General features: G+C 44.2%; 1 protein-coding gene across 1 annotated transcript in view; it reads right to left on the bottom strand.

Moving 5' to 3' along the window:
* Positions 1–13,301: 13,301 nt before the first annotated feature.
* XK (X-linked Kx blood group) overlaps positions 13,302–19,811 on the bottom strand; it is a 44,833-nt gene continuing 38,323 nt past the window's right edge. The window contains exon 3 of the mRNA XM_035002951.1: positions 13,302–17,608. Within this exon, the coding sequence (XP_034858842.1) occupies positions 16,782–17,608 (827 nt within the window). The 3' untranslated portion in view covers positions 13,302–16,781. The remainder of the gene's footprint in view (positions 17,609–19,811) is intronic.

Below are 19,811 nucleotides of genomic sequence, written 5' to 3'. Positions count from 1 at the left end.
TAATTACGCCACACCTTATTTTTCCTTTCTAGCGTTGGTGGCTGTTTGAGCTGTGTCCAGTGTCTGACTATTACAAATACTGTCCTTCTCTGAAAAAAAGGAGGATTTTCCATTCTGTCAAGGTGAGACTTGGGTTAAGAGATTTACAAACATTTCTGACCACAGTCACAATAAGAATACATTTTACACTGTGACTCAATGGAAACAAAAATCCCCCCAAAGAATATTTGATGTGATATGTGGGATGCACTTTTCTATTTTCCTTTGTATTCAATTCTAGTCTACATCCCCTTTTTAAAAAAATCCTGATTGTGACCTCTCCCCCCAAATTGATTTTGGGATCCCTTGGTGGTTTGCCAGCCACAGGTAAAAAATTTCTGGAATGTAAGTTACAAAAGATACGGATGGCAACACCAGGCTAGTGGGCCCTTCCAGAACAAGCCTTCCACAGTTTCCATGACTACCCATTTTTCTGGCCAATAAAAGCAACCATGCAGTGAACCAAAACTATCATGGCAGTCTGTTTCTTCCCCTCTTCTGCATCAGAACGGGAAGGCAAATGCGGCACAGGAACGAAGCAGCAGGCTTGCGGAATCCATCACCAGCCTTTGTGGAAGGCATCATGTCCCAGAACTGATGTGTCAACGTATCTCACCCAGGCTACGGAAGGGCTGACCCCTTCCCTCACCTCAACAGGCGCTCGGAGGATAAGTTCTTTATTTCTGTATTGGCCTTTCAGGAGCCAGCCCTTCCCCAGGGTGTGGAGGAATGACTGACTTACTCAGAGAGGCCAAACCTCAGCTCTGAATGGGCATGCTTCCTTGCAAGGTGCCCTTTGTGTTTTCCCCACATTTGCAAGTTCACCCGGCCTCCTTCGGCACTGCAGATCATGTCACCTCCCTCACCCTATGTCCAACCACCTGTTGCCATTGTGTTAACTTGCCTCTGTGGGGATTATAGGGGCTCTTTCCCAGCTTGCTGGAGATGGGACCCCTGAGTAAAGGAGCACAGCCTTTCCAGAGTGGCAGGTCAAGTTGCCAACTCTGATTTTTCTGCAGAGCTGTGAGCCACGGGTGGTGAGGGAGAGTGACATCTGGCAAGTGTGGACGTGGGGTGGGCACAAGGGTGATGGCAGGCATTGTTCTACTTTTGGCCGCTGAAGCAAGAACATGTGATATCTTGGAAGCCCTCAAGGGAGTGGGAGGTTAAGAGCAAGGGTTTTCAAGTCAGATGGCCTGGACTCAACTCTGGTTCTTTCATTTCCTGGCTGCATGACTTAGACCAATTTTTTAAAAGATTTATTTATTTATTTGAGGGGGTGGGGCAGAGGAGAGGGAGAGAGAAACCTTCACGGACTCCTTGCTGAGCATGGAGCCCGACAGGGGGCTCGATCCCACAAGACCCTGAGATCATGACCTGAGCCAAAATCCAGAGTCAGACGCTTAACCGACTGAGCCACCCAGGCGCCCCTAGACCAATTGTTTAACCTCAACCATGGTTTCCACATGCATAACTGTTACTTCTCAGCCCTGTTTTGAAGATGAAATGAGATGATGCATGTGACTCACTTAATGCCTTGCACATAGAACGGGCTCATTGTGATAGCTGCTTGCTTTGCTGTTGTTCTCATACTGGGAAAGAGGAATGGTGGAGAGGTCTAGGCAGCGGCCCGAAGTGCAGGATGTAATGCCTGGGAACTGCACATATACACCCTCAGACCCAGAAACTTGCCCTACCTGGGACCACAAATGTGGGTTTATCTTGCTGGCCTGTTGTGTATTGGAAGCTTCCTGGAGAGCTGTGCTGACAAGGATCCTGAGGTCATGGCAAGTGTCAGGGTGGCAACAGATGTCATGATTGGTCATCTTAGCCTACTATGGGCTTGGAATGGAGTGACGAGTTTAGAGTGAAGACACCGGCTGGGCATTTGCCTTTCCTGCCCCTTTAGTGATTGAATATTTGGTGACTTACTATTGAATTTTCCAGACATTTCAAAGCAGCTATTTCGAAAGCATTATTTCTGGGAGGCACCATGCTGGCTGGTATGCAAGCCTCAACTATGTCTCTGCAAGGCCACCGTCTACAGGGTGCACATTTGAGGAGGTGCTTAGATGTAGGACACAGGTGGGTCAAGCAGTCCAGGGGGAAAGAAGCAGAAGGAAAGGAATAGTCACACACAAGAGGGAGTGTGTGACTTCTGAAATAGCAGGCCAAGCTCAGGCTGGGCTCCAGTCTAAGGGGACCGCCATTGCTTTGTACCTGGCTAAATAAACACCGCCACCTGGTGGCCAAGGAGAATGTGCCTCTGTCGAGGAGGCCGGTCGGAAATCACATACTTGAAAAATGTGAGGAAACAGGTGAATGAACAGAAACTTTAAAATATTTAAAATATCGTGTTTCACCATGCGAGGGTAAATGTGGGGTCTAGAAACCCGAGGCTAGCAGAAGTGACATTAAAAGGCAAATGAAGAAAATGCATCTATTTTTGTATAGCGGACATTTATTGCATATTTACAACACGCCAGGCCCTAGTCTAAGTGTTGAATGTGTGTCAGCTCATCTACTCCTCACCTCAACCTTATGGGATAGTACAAGTGTATCCTGATTTTACAGCTGTGGAAACCGAGGCACAGAGGGATGAATGCTGGCAGTGCTAACATTTCAACGCGAGCAGATCAGCACAGAGCCCACTGCATATATTTGAAATACAAAGGGACCCACAGACGACACGAAACTTTCAAAGATTTGAAGAGTAAGCAAGTAGGGAAATTATCTTTTTGCAAGTGAATCACTCCGCAAATTTACTGAGCCACTACTCCACACTTCCTGCATTGCGTGGGGGGGGGGGGAAGGGGGGCAAGGGCTGCGAGTCTGATGTAGGACGCCCCCCCCCCCCAAGGAGTTCCAGTCAAGGTGAGGAAGTAAAACGCGCATGGAGGACGCAACCAGAAAGCAACATATAATCACATCAGGGCATGGTGTGAGTTGCGTAGGGCCGAGTATCGGTGATGGCCTGGAGAAATCAGGAGGCAGTAATGAGTGAGATACCTGAGTGGGGATGGGAGCCTTGCATAATAAACAACTCTAGGTTAACGGAAGTGTCCGGAATTCAAAAGAGCCTGAAGCGAAGGACTCGGATGCCACAGAGACAGATTAAATACTGTAGGGAGGGGGCGCTTTAATGGTTGATAGTAAATGAAGTCGCCTTCCCAAGCGTTTATTTACTTTTTGAATATTGTACTCCAACTTCTCCCAGAAGGCATTTCAGTAGTGAGATCTCTTGGGTCTCCCACGTGAAAAGAATGCTTCCTCGAAGCTTGTCACCATTGCATCTCCCAAGAAGAGAAAGGAAAGGAAGAGACGAAGGGGCCAGGTGGAGGGAGAGAAGAGCTTGGGAGGTTAAGAGCAAAGACTCTGGGGGCAGTCTAGATTCAAATCCCTGGTTGACCTTGACAGCTGTGTGACTTTGGGCAAGTTACTTAACCTCTCTGTGCCTGTTTCCTCATGAAGTTGTCACCAGGATTAAGATGATTTGATTTGTGTAAAGCCCACAGAACAGGGCCTGGCACTTAGCAAACTGTTCCTATATAATTGTAATGAGAGTGATAATATCTGGAGATGCATAGTAATGGCCTTCTCCCTTTTGCATTCCACACAGCTGACCGTGTCCCTAGTAACCCTGAGGCAGCAGCTGCTGAGGATGGGGGTTAAGGGATGTCATATGGGCTAGAACTGGGGAGAGGAAGGCAGAGCGGTTCCATTTGAACTTGGCAAAAAAGAGTTTTTGAGTTGAAGACACGATCTTGAAACTCAGGCTTTGTTGTGAGAGAGAACCGTTTTCTAAGTTCCTTTGGCTCTCACTGAGCACCAAAGCAAATCCTAGAGGGCTGGGGCCACCCTGCCCTTGTAGAGCAGAGAGGACACTCTTTCAGCCTGGGGCACATAGAACAGGAGACATGCTGCCCCAGAGAAGGCCAGGCTATGAGGGAGAGGAAGTGGACAGTGGGCCCTTGGGTAATTACGGGAAGAGGGGACCCCCTGCATCCTGATGCCAATCCCCATTCCCAGGGGCATATTGAATCGATTGAGAGAATACCAAAGGTTTAGGAGCTTTCACTCCTCTTCCCATTGGTGACTCTTGAGGGACATTTATCTGGGGCCCCACCGAACCATGTGTTAGCAAGGAGGAGGAAAGGTGCAGTCAGACAGAGGACAGGGACTAGGCCTCTGGTGTGGCTATAGGGATTTGGAAGCCCAGCCTTGCCCAGAGGAGGTAGGACGTGAGGCTGAGGCCAAAAGCCTTCCATATGCCCTCTTCCTTGTGGGGAACAGCCCAGTCTCCGGGCCCAAAGGAGGGAATGGTATGGGCTCTGGGGTCTGTAGCTCACAGCGAGCCAAGGAAGGCTGAGGAAGCAGACAGAGAACAGGCCCCCCCCCGCTGCAGACCTCAGCAGCAGTACTCCAGCAGAATGTGTAGGACCCAGGTGTGAGCCAACACTGGCCTGACCTGGCCTCAAGACCAGCCTCAGGCCACAGGTCCCCTGCCTGTGAAGTCACACAGTCTCTCTCCCACAGACTTGGGTGCTGCCATCTTAGGAAAGGAGGAGGGCAGGGCAGGCATTCTGAAAGACAGAGCATTTTAAGTCTAACATGTCCAGTTAGTTCAAAGAAACTTTAATTTAGCAGAGAAGCCAAGCTTAGCAAGGTTTTGTGGGTCCTGTGTGTGGGTGTGTGTGTGTGTGTGTGTGTGTGTGTGCGCTCACATGCCAAATGGGGATTTGGAATCATGAGGAAGTTCAGATGCATTCTGTTAAAAAGATATATTTTATTTGGACATCTGAGCACAGTGTGGGGAAATCAGCGATTTTGCTACCTTTAGACACATATATCTGATGAAAGATTCACTTGTTTAAGCCCCAGACACCTACCTCTGCTTATGAAGCAAGATTTCTAGAATACTGGAGAGCCCAGGTACATTGTAATCGCCTGGGGAATGGGGGGGAAAAAAAACCCCTGATATCTAGGTCCCACTCTCAGACATTACCATTTAATTAGTCTGGGTGTAGCCTGACTTCAGAATTTGTAAAAGCCCTCCCCCCAGGTGATGCTAACGGACAGCCAAGTTTGAGAACCGCTATATAGAATAACATTTTCCCCATTGCTCAGGGCACTCTCTTTGAATACAGAAATAATAGTGAGGAGTACGTGTTCTTACTGTAAATACAATTTTACTCACACAAGGGGAGGAAAATGCCATCCAAGGAGCAGACCTGGCTGCTCTGGCATTTTTCTGGTGTACTTAGCATTCTTCATAGAAAAGCAGGTCTTCAGTGTATCTATCCAAATGTCCACAGCAACACTGTCCAATATAACACAAACCACAAGTGCCAGCCACATATGACATTTAAAATTTTATAACAGACACATCTAAAAAGTAACTAGAAAGAGATGAAATCAATTTTAAGCCATTTTATTTAGCCCAATATGTCTGAAAATATTATCATTTCAGCATGTAACAAAACACAAAAATTATTAATATTTTCCATTCTTCTTTATACTAAGTCTTGGAAATCTGATGTGTCTTACACTTATGACAAATCTCAATTCAGACTAGGAACATTTTCAGTGCTCAGTAGTTACACATAGCTAGTGGCTGCTAATACCAGTCAGTGCTGGTTTAGACATCATGGCGTTCACTAGTATAGGATGCCGAATCAGAGTGCTATCTAAGGAGATGACATTTTAGCATAAAGTTTATTTCCCTTTGGAAATTTGTCAATGATATCAGGGCCCTGAGAACGTAATGTTTGTTTCCTCCTGTAATCCCAGGTAGCCCCGTCAGGTACAGAGTCCCACCTTGCCTTACTAGTTCTTTGGGACCTAATAGAAACCTTGCTTATCCTTTTCCTTCAGAATCAGTTCTCCAGAGGAAGTAGAGAATGAATTCTGATGGGAGATGAATGTAAAGCAATCCCAAGGAGTTCCAAGACCTAAAAAGTGATGTCAACATTCAGGCAGAAGAATTAGGATCTTTTTTCCCCCTGCCCTGTAACCCATGGTACTAGAGATATGTCACCCCAGCGGCTGAAGATCACTCTGCCTCCTTTTGCAACTCCTGGGACCCTCTCCGTAATTCAAGATGTCCAGAGCCAATTGGTCAGATTTCAGGGCCAGGATTAGTCCACATGAAATCCTTTACAGGTGAAAGATGTGCCCTCTGGAACAGGTGATTGAGCATTTTGGCCTGTTGGTCTTTGTAATTCCAAGAGCTGAGTATTGGCAGTGAGAGGAAATACATAGGGGAAGTCTTATAGCCTGTGGTTAAACATTTAAGCTACTTAAACCTTTCCAATGTGGGGAAAAGGATCCTTCCAGATGTGTCAGACCAGCTAACTAAAGTTCTGCATCAGGGTTGGGGGAGAAAATAAAATCACTTCCTTGCTTCTCTCAGGAAAACACTGTCCTTGGGGACTTGGAAGAAAGAATTGAATGGTCTGGGTAGAACTTGAAGTATTTCTTGTTTCCTGTCCTGACACCATCAAATGTCATGTAACTATGACCCCTAATCCAACTGTCTTCCTCCGCAATGTGAGCACTTAATAGTCTCCCTCCTAAAATATCAGCTTGAATTTTTTTTTCTAATTTATCTATTCAAATAGTGGTAACTTTTTTGGTTCCAAAGAACAAAGAAATAAGACTTGATAAACCAGGTTCTAGGCTCAGGTGTGCTCTAATTCATTAGTTGGACTTTGGTAAGTCCTCTCCGTTCTTCCAGAAAAAGAGGAGAGTGGCCCTGAGCATGAATATGGTAGAAGAATGGGATTTCAACCCCAGAATTCTTTCCTCTGGGACCCTCATGATTCTAGCCCAGTGACCCCCTTCTGGCTCTTCAGAGCACGGCTCCAGTGCTGGGAGCTGTGGAGGGCACCCTGCCTCAGCCCCCAGCCTGAGGCCTGAACAGGAACAATTCCTAGCTACAGAGTAAGGGCTGCCTTACAAGCTCCTGCCTCTTCATACCAGGGTACCCCGGGAAATGCCACCAGGCTTGCTTCTTCCCTCAGTCTCTGTCATCTGCCAGACCTAACCACATCTGCAAATTGGGCACAATTTAGGAGCCACGAGAGTCTAGGGATTAAACACTTGGGCTTTGGCACCAGACCACGTTGGGCTTGGACTCTAACCCTGTTACTTCCTGTGCTACCAGAGGAAAGTTCCTTTAGCTCACTAGTCTCAGCATTCTCTTCTGCAGAATGGACATAACTGTGGTAACTGTTGCATAGGATTGTGGTGAGGAATAGAAGCGATCATGTGTACAAGACACTTAGCATAGGCTTGGCTCATGTCAACACTATCATTCCTTCTCCCTCTCACCGCGTGCCTCCTGATCACCTCTCTCCCATGTTCCAGCAACACGGACCTACAGGCTGTTTCGCTGCTTATAAATGTCCCTTGTACTAATTCCAAGCTTTTCCACATGATGTCCCTTTTACCAGGAACGTTCTTTCTAGTGCCTTCATCAGGCAAATGCCTCCTCATGATTCAGATCTCAAGCAAGGGCAGATCCAAGTTTTATGGTGCCTGAAACAGATAATTTGGTCTGAGGAGAGGCTTTGAAAAAAAAATGAAAAACGATTAATTCCAAATTTGGTACAACATGAAAGAATATTCAGAATGAACCAGAAATCACAGTAAATTACTTAGAGATTCAGGTCCCTTCCTTCTGTGATCTCTTCAGACAGTGGAGGCAGAAATGCTTAGTAGATGTGCTTCCCCATTGCTTCCTCACTTCTTCCCACCCAGAACATGCTACACCTCCTAACCTTCACTAGGGGCCTGAGGCTTAAGCTTTATAGACTTCAGGGTAAATTCACCCCAGGTCTCAGATTTTATGTCACTTTCTCTTTGTACCTTCTCTGAACCTCCAAGACCAGATCTGGATTCCTTATCTCTCTCCCTAGGACCTCCTAGGTAGACCGCCATCATAGCTCTGACCTCTGTGCATTGAAATCACCAGGTTGGATAGCTGTCTCTTCAAATAGACTCTTGAGTTCTGAAAACCAGACGAGTTTCTTGCTCACCGGTCCACCCTCAGTGCCAAGTGCAGCATCCAGCACACAGTGTGCAACTAAATGTGTGTGCAACTCATGAATGAATACCTGGTTCTCCCCATCCCCATCGAACCTCTGGGGTTCCCGATTCTCCAGAACTGAGGAGAGTTTTCCTTCCTGCCCTTTCTAGATGCCCACAGCTCCACGATTTCAATCTTGTGACGCTGAGACAACCCCACTAGTAGGCGCCCTCACAGAATAACCGGGTGTAATTGCCACTATTTATTCAATACATGACTTCTTCCAAAGTGCTTCTTAACCAGGGACACATAATGCAAGAAGAGATAAGTATAGGATTTTTCTTTTTGGATAGAGAGGATAGGGAGCTTTTGCATTCTTCCCCAATTCATCAGCTTAGCTGAATCTTGATTTTCAAAAATGTCTAGAACTAACACAACTCAACATCAAAAAAAAAAAAAACCCAATTAAAAAATGGGCAAGGACTAGAATAGACATTTTTCCAAAGAAGACATACACGTGGCCAACACACACAAAAAGATGCACAACATCACTCATCATCAGGGAGATGCAAATCAAATCCACAGTGAGATATTACCTCACACCTGCCAGAATGATTAGAAAAAAGAACACTTGTGCACTGTTAGTGGGGCTGTAAATTGGTGCCGCCACTGGGAAAAACAGCATGGAGATTGCTCAAAAATTAAAAATAGAAATACCATATGACCCAATAATTCCACTCCTGCATATTTACCCAAAGAAAATGAAAACACTAATTCAAAAAGATATCTGCACCCATATGTATACTGCAGCATTATTTACAATAGCCAAGACATGGAAGCGACCCAAGTGACCACTGATAGATGAAGAAGGATGTGATATATAGATACAATGGAATATTACTCAGCCATAAAAAAGAATGAGATCTTGCCATTTGTGACAACATGGATGGACCTAGAGGGCATTATACCAAGTGGAATAAATTAGAGAAAGACAAATACCATATGATTTCACTTATATGTGGGATCTAAAAAACAAAACAAATGAACAAACAAGCAAAAGCAGACTCTCAAATACAGAGAACAAACTGGTGGTTGCCAGAGAAGAGGTGGGTGGGGGGATGGGAGAAATAAAGGGGATTAAGAGGTACAAACTTCCAGTTATAAAATCAAGGCACACAGATGAAGAGTACAGCATAGGGAATATAGTCACTAATATTGCATGGTGACAGATCCTGAGTACCCTTATGGTGGTAAGTATAGAGCAATGTATACAATTGTTGAATCGATACGTTATACACGTGAAACTACTCTAACGTTTTATGTTAATTATACTTCAATTTTAAAAAAGACACTACGGGTTGCCCAGCAAATGGCTATTTCCCCCACTTGCTGTTGTTAGCAGAACCCGGTTTTTGTGGGTATTCATCCTCCCATAAGCTAATGGATGGTGGCCCCTTTGCCAGTCCCCGGGGGTGAACGCTGCACAGTTGTAGGAAAGCATGGCAATTGCATTCTCCTTGCCAGAGACAGCTTTAGAGGTGGGGATGTGACTCAACCCCAGCCAGGAAGAAACTGGGGAAGTTCTGCTGTAGGTGCTAGGGGGCTTCTAAGAAAGTTTTTTCTCCAGAAGTAATAGAGCTGCCCAAAGGGAAATCCCCTTTCTAATTTTGTACTCGGTTGTGTAAATGTGATGCCTGGGACTCAGGTTGCCATCTTGTAATTACAAGGAGGCAAGCACGAAGGTGAAGTGACAGGTTGGAAACAGCAGAAAGGAAGCTGGAAAGCCTCTGGGGCCTGAGGCTCTTTGGCCCATTGGAATCTAGAACCACCTCTCTCGAAACTTCTTGTTAGGTCAGGTAACACAATCCTATTGTTTAAAAATCACTTTTAATCGGGTGTTCTACAAATTGTAGCTAAAGGTACCTTGCTGTAATTCCTAATGAGTCCAAGGGGGTGACTTGGGAGGTGAAGTAAAGAATGCACAGAAATCACTTCATTATTGTGATGGTTATTCTGCTAACATATACATTTATTAGTGCTTTGAAAGTGTAAAAACATTTCACCTTGATGACATACTTTGTGTGAAGGTGGATAATTTACTTTGTGAAGGTAGAACATTCACATTACATTTTAAAACTAAAAATATTTTCTCATCTCTTGAATCAAGCTGCAAATGAGAGAAGCCAAGTGATTTGCATGTGAACAACCTTCATTTCCAAAAGAAAAGAGTATATAATAAGTATGCTTGAGAACAATATTCCAGCAGAGCAAAAAAAAAAAACCCAAAAACCAAAAAACCAAAACCAAAACCAAACAAACAAAAACAAACAACTTCCAAGGGTAGTAATTCCTGATATTTCTAGTTACAAAGGAGGTCTTTTAAGGTCACCTCCCACACAACAGTAGTTGAATTTTTTTTTTTTTTTTAAAGATTTTATTTATTTATCTGAGACAGAGAATGAGAGAGACAGAGAGCACATGAGACGGGGGAGGGTCAGAGGGAGAAGCAGGCTCCCTGCAGAGCAGGGAGCCCGACGTGGGACTCGATCCGGGGACTCCAGGATCATGACCTGAGCCGAAGGCAGTCGCTTAACCAACTGAGCCACCCAGGCGCCCCAGTAGTTGAATTTTTAATACCTGTTCATGGTAGTGGCTGGATGATGACAAAGTTACTTTAAATACAGCAACACATTTAATCAGTCCTGTTCTATCACTCCCAACAGCATTCCCATCGGTTTGGAAATTAACTGCACAAGTGTGTGCCAGACATCTCTAGTTAGCGTGCAAACATCTCTCGTTAGTGTAGAGGAGGGCAATGCCTGCCCAATTCTTGGAGGTCAGCAGCCCTACGGCTGGGCACCATTGCTTTAAAAAATTCTGCCACTCTGCTTACAGTCACCTTGTTAGAAGAAGGTGACACCAGGGAATCATTCTCCTCTGCACTGGGGTACTGGCAGGGATGGTCTTACAGCACCACTCCAAAACAGACTTTCTAAATCCTGTTTTGTTTCTTGAGTGTTACCGCTCCTGAAAACCTGCCGCATGAACTGTACAGTGTAGGTAATTAAAAGAGGAAGCTGACTGGGCGCCTGGGTGGCTCAGTTGGTTAAGCGACTGCCTTCGGCTCAGGTCATGATCCTGGAGTCCCGGGATCGAGTCCCACATTGGGCTCCCTGCTCGGCAGGGAGTCTGCTTCTCCCTCTGACCCTCCTCCCTCTCATGCTCTCTCTCATTCTCTCTCTTGCAAAAAAAAAAAAAAATTTAAAAGAGGAAGCTGACTGATAAGAAATGAAACCAGTATGCATGATGCAGATGTCTAAGGAGGGTGATATTCCCAGGGCTCTAGGAAGCAGGCTAATCAGGTTTCAATCAGGAACCCATCATTCAGAAAGAATTAACTCGGGATGGGAGGCAGGGAGGGAGCAGAAGCACAGGCAGGATCTCAAGATCTAACTGGATGACTCCCTCCTTGGGAGGAGGCAAACCATGTCACATGGGGGTGTATGCTGCAGGCAGGGGAGGCCAGCTGGGAGGTTTTCCGATAGCCTTCTCCAAGATGCTGCTGAGGCATACTGCTATATACTCCTCATAGATGCTCTGGCTTCCAAAACCCGCTTAAACCGACACTGCTTCTCTTTGGCCTAAACAACTATGCAAAGGAGGTGACAAGGAGTGGGGCATTCCCTAGGGCAGGCTTCTGCAACAGACACATCTTCTTAGTCTGATAAGGGTTATTATGTGCTGGGAACAACAGGATTGGGGATGTTTCTGAATTCCCAGCTCTGTACAAATCTCTGCTGTTATGAAGTGCCTTTTTCTGGGGGGGGAAAGACTCAAAATGTTACTCATTTAATTACAGTATATAGAGTTGACATTTCTGAGCTCCTTCCCATTTGGAAAGCTATGCAGAGAGAATATACTCTCCTGGAAGAGGAGCACCCAGAGAAATATGGCCATAGAGGAATAACATATATTTCCCTCATCTCCTTCATAATCTTTACAAACTTGGGCCTAAACACTGTAAAACAGAACTATCACGGTGGAGGAGAGGGGGAGGAAGTAAACTACAGGCTCACGTATTAAGCAGCAAATCTTGACGCCTAAAATGTACATCCCTGAAAAAACTATCCAGTTTACCAGTAAACATCCCAAATGTATGGTTTTAAGCTGTTCATCAGTACTGGTAACATGTCCCAGTGTTCACAGGGAAGTTAAAACTTACTCATAACTTTATTTTTTTATTTTTTATTTGTTTTTTTGTTTAAAGATTTTATTTATTTATTTGAGCCAGAGAGAATGAGAGAGAGAGAGAGAGCACATGAGAGGGGGGAGGGTCAGAGGGAGAAGCAGGCTCCTTGACAAGCAGGGAGCCCGATGCGGGACTCGATCCAGGGACTCCAGGATCATGACCTGAGCCGAAGGCAGTCGCTTAACCAACTGAGCCACCCAGGCGCCCCTCATAACTTTAAATAAAGAGACCCTCTGAGAAGAGGGCTGCGTAGATTCACATAGTTGGGGAAGCTTTGTGAAAACAAACGAAGTGATTAGCACCATTGTTAAATGGACTGTGGACGCCAGATTAGATAACTAGTATTGTGTCCGTGTTAAATTTCCCAAATTCGGTCACTGTACTATGGCTTTGCTCTTAGGAAACACACATTGAAATATTTCAGAATAACGGGCGAAAGAGACAAAGCGAGAATGACAAAGCAAACACAGCAAGATGTTAATAGGTGGACCTAGATGCAAGATAAAAAGGAATCCCTTGCAGTGTTCTTGAGGCTTTTCTATTAGTTTGAACTTATTTCAAAATGAAACATTTACAAACACCAAATGAAGTAATTTTAGATTGACCTACTTAAACACTATACTTGTTGACATTCACTTTTCTCAAGGGGTTGACTGAATGCCAAGAGCTCTCTTTGAAAAAGACTTATCCTATAGCTAAGTCTTTCCAAATTGCAAGGCCATCTTCAGAAGAAAAGGAATTATTCAAACAATCCACATCTATCTCATGCTCTGAAATGACCACTTTATTATTTTTTTTTAAGATTTTATTTTTCAACAGAGAGAGAGAGAGAGACAGCAAGAGAGGGAACACAAGCAGGGGGAGTGGGAGAGGGAGAAGCAGGCTTCCCGCTGAGCAGGGAGCCCGATTTGGGGCCCGATCCCTGGACCCCGGGATTATGACCTGAGCCTAAGGCAGATGCTTAAAGACTGAACCACCCAGGCGCTCAGAAATGACCCCTTTAATAACTGATAGTTTTTCTTCCAAAACTATCAATGCATAGTTTGTAAATGGATTGTCATTTACATATGATTACTCATGTTAATATCTGAATCAGTACACCATTTATGTTTGTCTAGAAGAGAGTTGTATTGCCTCTCTTTTTTTGGTATCACACACAGCAATCAACAGACAGCTGAGCAGAATCTTAGTATCCAGCAGTGCAGCTTCAACAAATGGAATAAATGCTTATAAAACAGAAAATTCCATGAACTGTTGGTGTCTTGCAAGGCACAATCCTAGCAGTCTCAAATTTCTCATCCTGCAGAAGGAATTTCCAGGTGAGGTTACAAAACCATAATTAATCACAATGAAACCATTTTCAAATTCGTTTTTAAAATACTCCCTGACATCAAAAAGCCAGGAAAGGACTGTATAAGGAATGAAACACAAGGGGAAATTGAAAAATTAATTTATTATATGAAGAAACATAAACAGTATTTATTAGAGTCAATGGCTGCATAGAAGCAGCCTGCAAAAGCTCATATCCACAGTTTATTGACTGAGAAGTACTGACACATCACACTCATAACCACAGCACTAATGTTCTAAGGTGGTTTCCAAAGAAATGCTGTATTTGACACTTTTAATATTTATTTTCCCATTTACAAGGCTGAAAAGATTAAACCCACATTCAATTAAAGTCTACCAGGATCAGGCATTCAATTTGTAAAGCACAACTGTCAAAAGACACTAGCTACTATGTCCTTAATGAAAGATGCAAGATGCAAAAATGATCAACTCATGATCACCAAAAGCAATTTCTCAGATTCCAGTGGGTTTTCTTCCTCCAAGTACCATGTGTTTGGGTGCTAATATCTGTAAGCAACTAACGACAAGAGAAGGGGCAAGTGCTGAGTTCTCTCCAAGAATAAAGACCATTTACACATGCCCAACGTATTCACTCAAGACACTCATGAACTCAAGACATTCAAACAAGACACTGCTTGTTTCTTTTCTAACAGTAAAAACATAGTAACAACCTGTTTATGGACTTGAAAACTATACTAACAACTCCTTAAATATGCATGGCACTTTAAAATATTTTCACAGCATTTTCACATCTATTATTTACTTTGATCTTTCAACCAACAACCTTGTGAGGTAGGCTGGGTAAGTATATCATCCAAATTTGGTGGGTGAAGAAACTGAGGCATACAACAATTAACTAACTTGTGGGGCTACACGGGGAGGTGCCAATCTCTACAATGTGCTGTCTCCAGGAACGAAGAGACAAAGCCTAAATGTGTTTGATGATCTTATTTCAATATATTTTGATGAAATACTTCACTTCCATTCAGCTAAATGATCATGAGTCAGTTCGAGCAGTTGTCATGACAAGTTATGGCATGCAATTAATTAGACAAAGCACTGAGAGTTTTAAAAATTGGAATTATAATGAAAACTATTTTAACTCTCAACACATGAAGGAACTTGCTTGTTTGTCTTTAGGGCAACCTAGCTCTGCAGTCTGAACTATCACTTTCAGAGGTATAATATAAATAATTTTAAAACAAAACTTCTCAGTTCACTATGACTTAAATTTTTACCATACAGAAAAACACCAGTGGATTCTCTCCCCCAAAGTGAATGGACACACACAGCCCCAGAGCAGGGCTATCTGTCTAGCAAGGGTTAAAGATGACAAAATGTCCAATTTAGTTAGCAAACCTCTTTGTCCTTATAAATGTGCCTTATAATTGGGTTATGGGAGCCTGACAGACCATCACTGTTAGTTTGGTTTGGGGTCATTTAAGATGCTTAGCTATCTTCTACATTAAAATGATTTAAAATGCATTTGAAGGCTCAGATTTTGTAACGGTTATTGAGACAGGCTTCCAAGCCAAGGTTGGATGTATCCGTCCCTCCATCCCTGTCTAATTCAGACCACGATTCCTGCTCAAACTCACCATGTGTAACCTGTCTCCTGACAGACTGCCTATTAGAAACTGGGTGGGTCAGAAAGTCCAGCCATTAGGGATCCTTAGACCATCAACCCTGACTGCCCTGCAACGTCCAGCCTAGTCAGTGACAGGTCGCCTGTTTCCAGATATTTCATTATCAAGGTTTTTATGGTAGACACAATGGCACTAGATCCAGGCATTTTCCCGAGACAACAGGGTATGCTACACAATCCTTTTATGAAACAAATATGGTTCCAGATTAAAGGAGAAATTATACTGGAGACAGGAGAGCATAGGAGCATAAAACTGGAGATATCATTAAAAAAACTCACAATCATGCCAAGTCAAAATACATTCAGTTAAAGACAAAAATCCTCTGGTCATTTCATCTCTTTGTATAATTTAAAAGTTTCTGACGTCAGTATCTAACTTGGGAGAGGAGACCCTTTTCCTTCAAATAATGAAAAGTAAAATGCCCTATACAGTCATACCTGGTGAGAGATTTCTGAGAAGTTTTCTAGAAAAACTTCAGTTAACCAGTGTAACTCTTGTCTAAAACTTTTCTGACAGGCAAGGAAGAAGAGGGGAAGAGAAGGCTATGAGTTTTATTTTCTTCTTTGTTAAGAAGGCAAGTCCTAGCAAATTCAACTAGAAATTTTCCAGAACTGTAGGATGGGACTGAACCTTGAAGAGGTTTAAACCTACCTTCCAGCAGATTCATTTATCTTCAACCATCCTGAGAAGGTAAGATTTCTGCTTATAAAAGCCTACATCATTTTGATGTTTTAACAATCTTCTTAATCTAGAATTTCTTGAACACATTGAAGGAATACAACTTTCCTAACATTTAGCACTTCCATAGCCAAATTCAGAATTCAATTTTGCATCCATGAATCCTTGGGAATAAAGTCTCCAAGTCTAGACTTTTGAATCAGTCAGAGATAGCAGGTCAAGGTGGCTACAGCTGGCTATGTACAAAGAGCCCTAATGAGAGAAAATGGAACATCTGTCTATTCAAAAAGCAAACTTGAACAGCCCATTCTGAAAACTCTGACAGGAATGATATTGCTGATGACAAAACCCCAGTAACCTTCTGTGGTCATGAGGACAGCTCCTGGATGAAAGCTATGCTCAGAGAAAATAAGACAGGGGGCTACCTACACCAGCAGTTCAAAAAAACCTAGAAAACAAGAAAGCTCCTGTCCTCACTCTACCTGATGGATCTAACCAGCCCAACTCAGATAGCATGGGGACCTTGCCAGTGAAAAGGCCAGTAATGCCTGGGAGGACAAGGTCAACTACAAATGGCGGTACTTTAGGCTGCCCCTCCAATGCTCAGGGGTTTCCTTGCCTTCTCTCCATAGTTCCCACATGCCCAAGAGCTCTCTACAGGGGAGCAACTCACAAGGAGTTGAGAGCTAACTTCCCTCTCTTGGTAACTGCGCAGGGCCCATCACTTGCAGAAAGAACAAGGATCAACCCAGAAAACAGTACGTCTGAACCCCGAGAGATTCAGGTCCTATTAAGCAGAGCAGAGCTCATCAGTATTCAAAATCTGGCTGGGCATAGAACTTATTTTACTGCTAGAAGGTGTCTCATCCCTGTCTCCGGTTGACCTTAGATCAGTCTTGCCTACAGACTCACGGGATTTCTGCTGCCTGCAGTCACAGCAAACACACTTTAGCCACTCTTGAAAGCCTTCGGAAACACTGGAAGAAAAGAGCTTTTTGCAAGGGTGGAAGAACTGATAGAACACCAGCATGAACAGGATGGCTGTGCAGTACCCAATGAGCAACTGCAGAATCAGCAGAGGCGCACACACATACATATAGATGTCGGTCTTGTAAAGATACCACATGAGGAGGAGGAAGGCGTTCTCAATGAATCTCAGCATGTAGTACACCAGGAGCCGGTACCAGTTCTGGGATTTGCTGATGAGGTCAGGGTTGTTGATTTTCAGCTGCACCGCTGACCAGCAGAACATATTGATCCCAGCATAGAGTAAGGTGAGGAAGCACAGCACAATGGTGGTGCCCACCCGACTGAGGGCCTTCTCGATGTTCTCCGGGAATGGGGAGCCACTGCACCAGAAGAGGATCCAGGGATACAGGAAGAAGCTGAAGAAGTTGATGAGTACAACTATTACCACCCAGGCCTTCAGGACGGAGGTAAAGAGGACCAGGACAATGACTCGAGTGGCAATCTCGAAGCTCCTCCAGAGGAAGATACACACATAGGCCAGAGGCTTCACTTTGACATCGTATTCATCGTACTTGATCTTGATGGCTAGGATATTGCAGCGCAAGGCTCCGTATACAATGGACAACAGGGATAGGACCATGAAGAGACCTGGGGAGAGGAGAGAAAGAGCACTGTCGAGTCTCACCTCACCAAGAATCCTACTCTCGCAGACACTTCCTTACCCTTATTCCTTGGACCCTTCTCTTTTCTTTTCACAGGCTGACTTCCAGTGGTCCGTATCTGCTCACTGTGCCTCAGGGCTTTTTCCAGGGCTGCACAAGGCTGCTCTGCCCAGGGGCCAGGGAGGCTTATGGGCCAGGGAATCCGTGCCACTGGGAGAGCCCTCCATACTCAAGTCTAGCCCTGATAAGAGCTGGAACAGAACTAACCTGGCTCCCCCATGCCTTGGGTAGCATAACTCTGAGGCCTGTGTCCTCTCCTATTTACCAGTGTTTCCTCACAGGGCTACTTTCCAGTCACCCATGGTGACAGCTGTCTAATCACACTCCCTTTGTTGGCTGCCTTGCCTGCCTTGTCTTAGTCCCTTCTCCCGTGCTCCTTGCACCCTCCTCCAAAAATACATGCACTCAAAGCCTTGTCTCAGGGTCAACTCAAATTGAAACGCCTTTCTAACGCCATCTTGCTCTGTCGGAATATGTAAGGTCCTTTACGTGGTGTGCTCTGTTTCCTCACTTAGCTGATAAGCTCCCAAGGAGTCAAGAATGACCAAGTCTGACGTTCTGTCTCGGTGCCTCTCAACATACACCAGCAGTAGGTACACAAACAGAAAGGTCTCAATAATCAATTGCTCAGTGAGTTCCTCTATATCTGCATGACCTTTGCAATATCCCGACTACAGAATGCTCATTTTTCTTTACTCTTCAGTTACATTTAAGACTATAACTGCAGATTGCTGAAGAAACGAGAAACTCACCATTACTGAAATCTTGTCTTGGGCTGAAAGGCCTTAGTGTTTCAAGAAGTCTCAACTCGAACTGCTTATTTCTTAAAATGACCTATGGCTAATGGGCTTATCCAATTTATACCAAGCAGAAGTTTGGCATGGCAGGGGGCAAAATATGGCTCATTTAAATGGGACATGGTGGGGTGCCTGGGTGGCTCGGTCGGTGAAGCGTCTGCCTTCGGCTCAGGTCATGATCTCAGGGTCCTGGGATTGCCCCTGAGTCAGGCTCCCTGCTTATCAGGGAGCCTGCGTCTCCCTCTCCCAATGCCCCTCCCCCTGCTCATGCTTTCTCTCTCTCTCAAATAAAATCTTTTTTTTTTTTTTAAGATTTTATTTATTTATTAGAGAGAGACACAGTGAGAAAGGGAACACAAGCAGGGGGAGTGGGAGAAGGAGAAGCAGGCTTCCCACTGAGCAGGGAGCCCGATGTGGGGCTCGATCCCAGGACCCTGGGATCATGACCTGAGCCGAAGGCAGACGCTTAACGACTGAGCCACCCAGGCGCCCCTCAAATAAAATCTTAAAAAAAAATAAATGGTACATGGTACCGTGTTTGAGAGCACGACACTGTGGTTGTAAGCTACTATCTTAGAAATGTGCCACCAAGCCATGAACACAAACTGTGTGGTTGAAACTGAAATATAATCCCTTACGACAGGCCAGCATCACCTCCAAATACTGGAGCAAGGAGAGACTGGAGGCAGGGCTTGGGGTTAGGCACCAAGAGTCTGGCTCTGGTTTTAGTCTTATCCCGCCAGGCCACACTAGGGAAATGATGATCTCTTTGGGTTCTGTTTTCTCACCCATAAAATTGCAATGTCCATATAACATAATTGTCTCTACCCTAAATGTATAATTTTAAACACATGTCAATAAAAGTTTTTTTCCTTATTTAAGTTCTAAATCAATGGAAAAAACATCTATATTTGGTGGACATAAAAGCTCTGAGTCCTTGGTACTTATTTGCCTAGGAGAAGCTCAATTTTACTCAAAGCATCGACTTTTTTCATAGTCTTTTGGCACTGATTTAAATCATCAAATTCATTCACTGGAAAGACTGTCATCTACTAATCAAATTTAAAAGATAGAAACACTATCACAGGAGTAGACTGGGCAGCAATTGGACTGAATTATTTTTCCTGAGAGGCTAACTCAGCGGAGTGTTGTAAAGCAGTACATATCGGTGATGTATTTTTGTATGTTTTATGTATTTTCTATTTTTACAAATTTCTACACTCTAAGGATCTAACATTGAATCCTTTTCTTTTAGTCCTTTGGTTTTTCCCACTATAAGAAAAATACTTCATAAGCAGAAGATGAGCTAAGCCTTAGTAATTAAAATGTCAA

Source organism: Mirounga leonina, unplaced genomic scaffold, assembly GCF_011800145.1.
Source record: "Mirounga leonina isolate KUSES-001 unplaced genomic scaffold, KU_Mleo_1.0 Mir_101609, whole genome shotgun sequence".
Taxonomy (NCBI): Eukaryota; Metazoa; Chordata; class Mammalia; order Carnivora; family Phocidae; genus Mirounga; species Mirounga leonina.
Note: the sequence above shows the minus strand (reverse complement) of the source record. Positions and strands in the feature narration are given on the sequence as shown.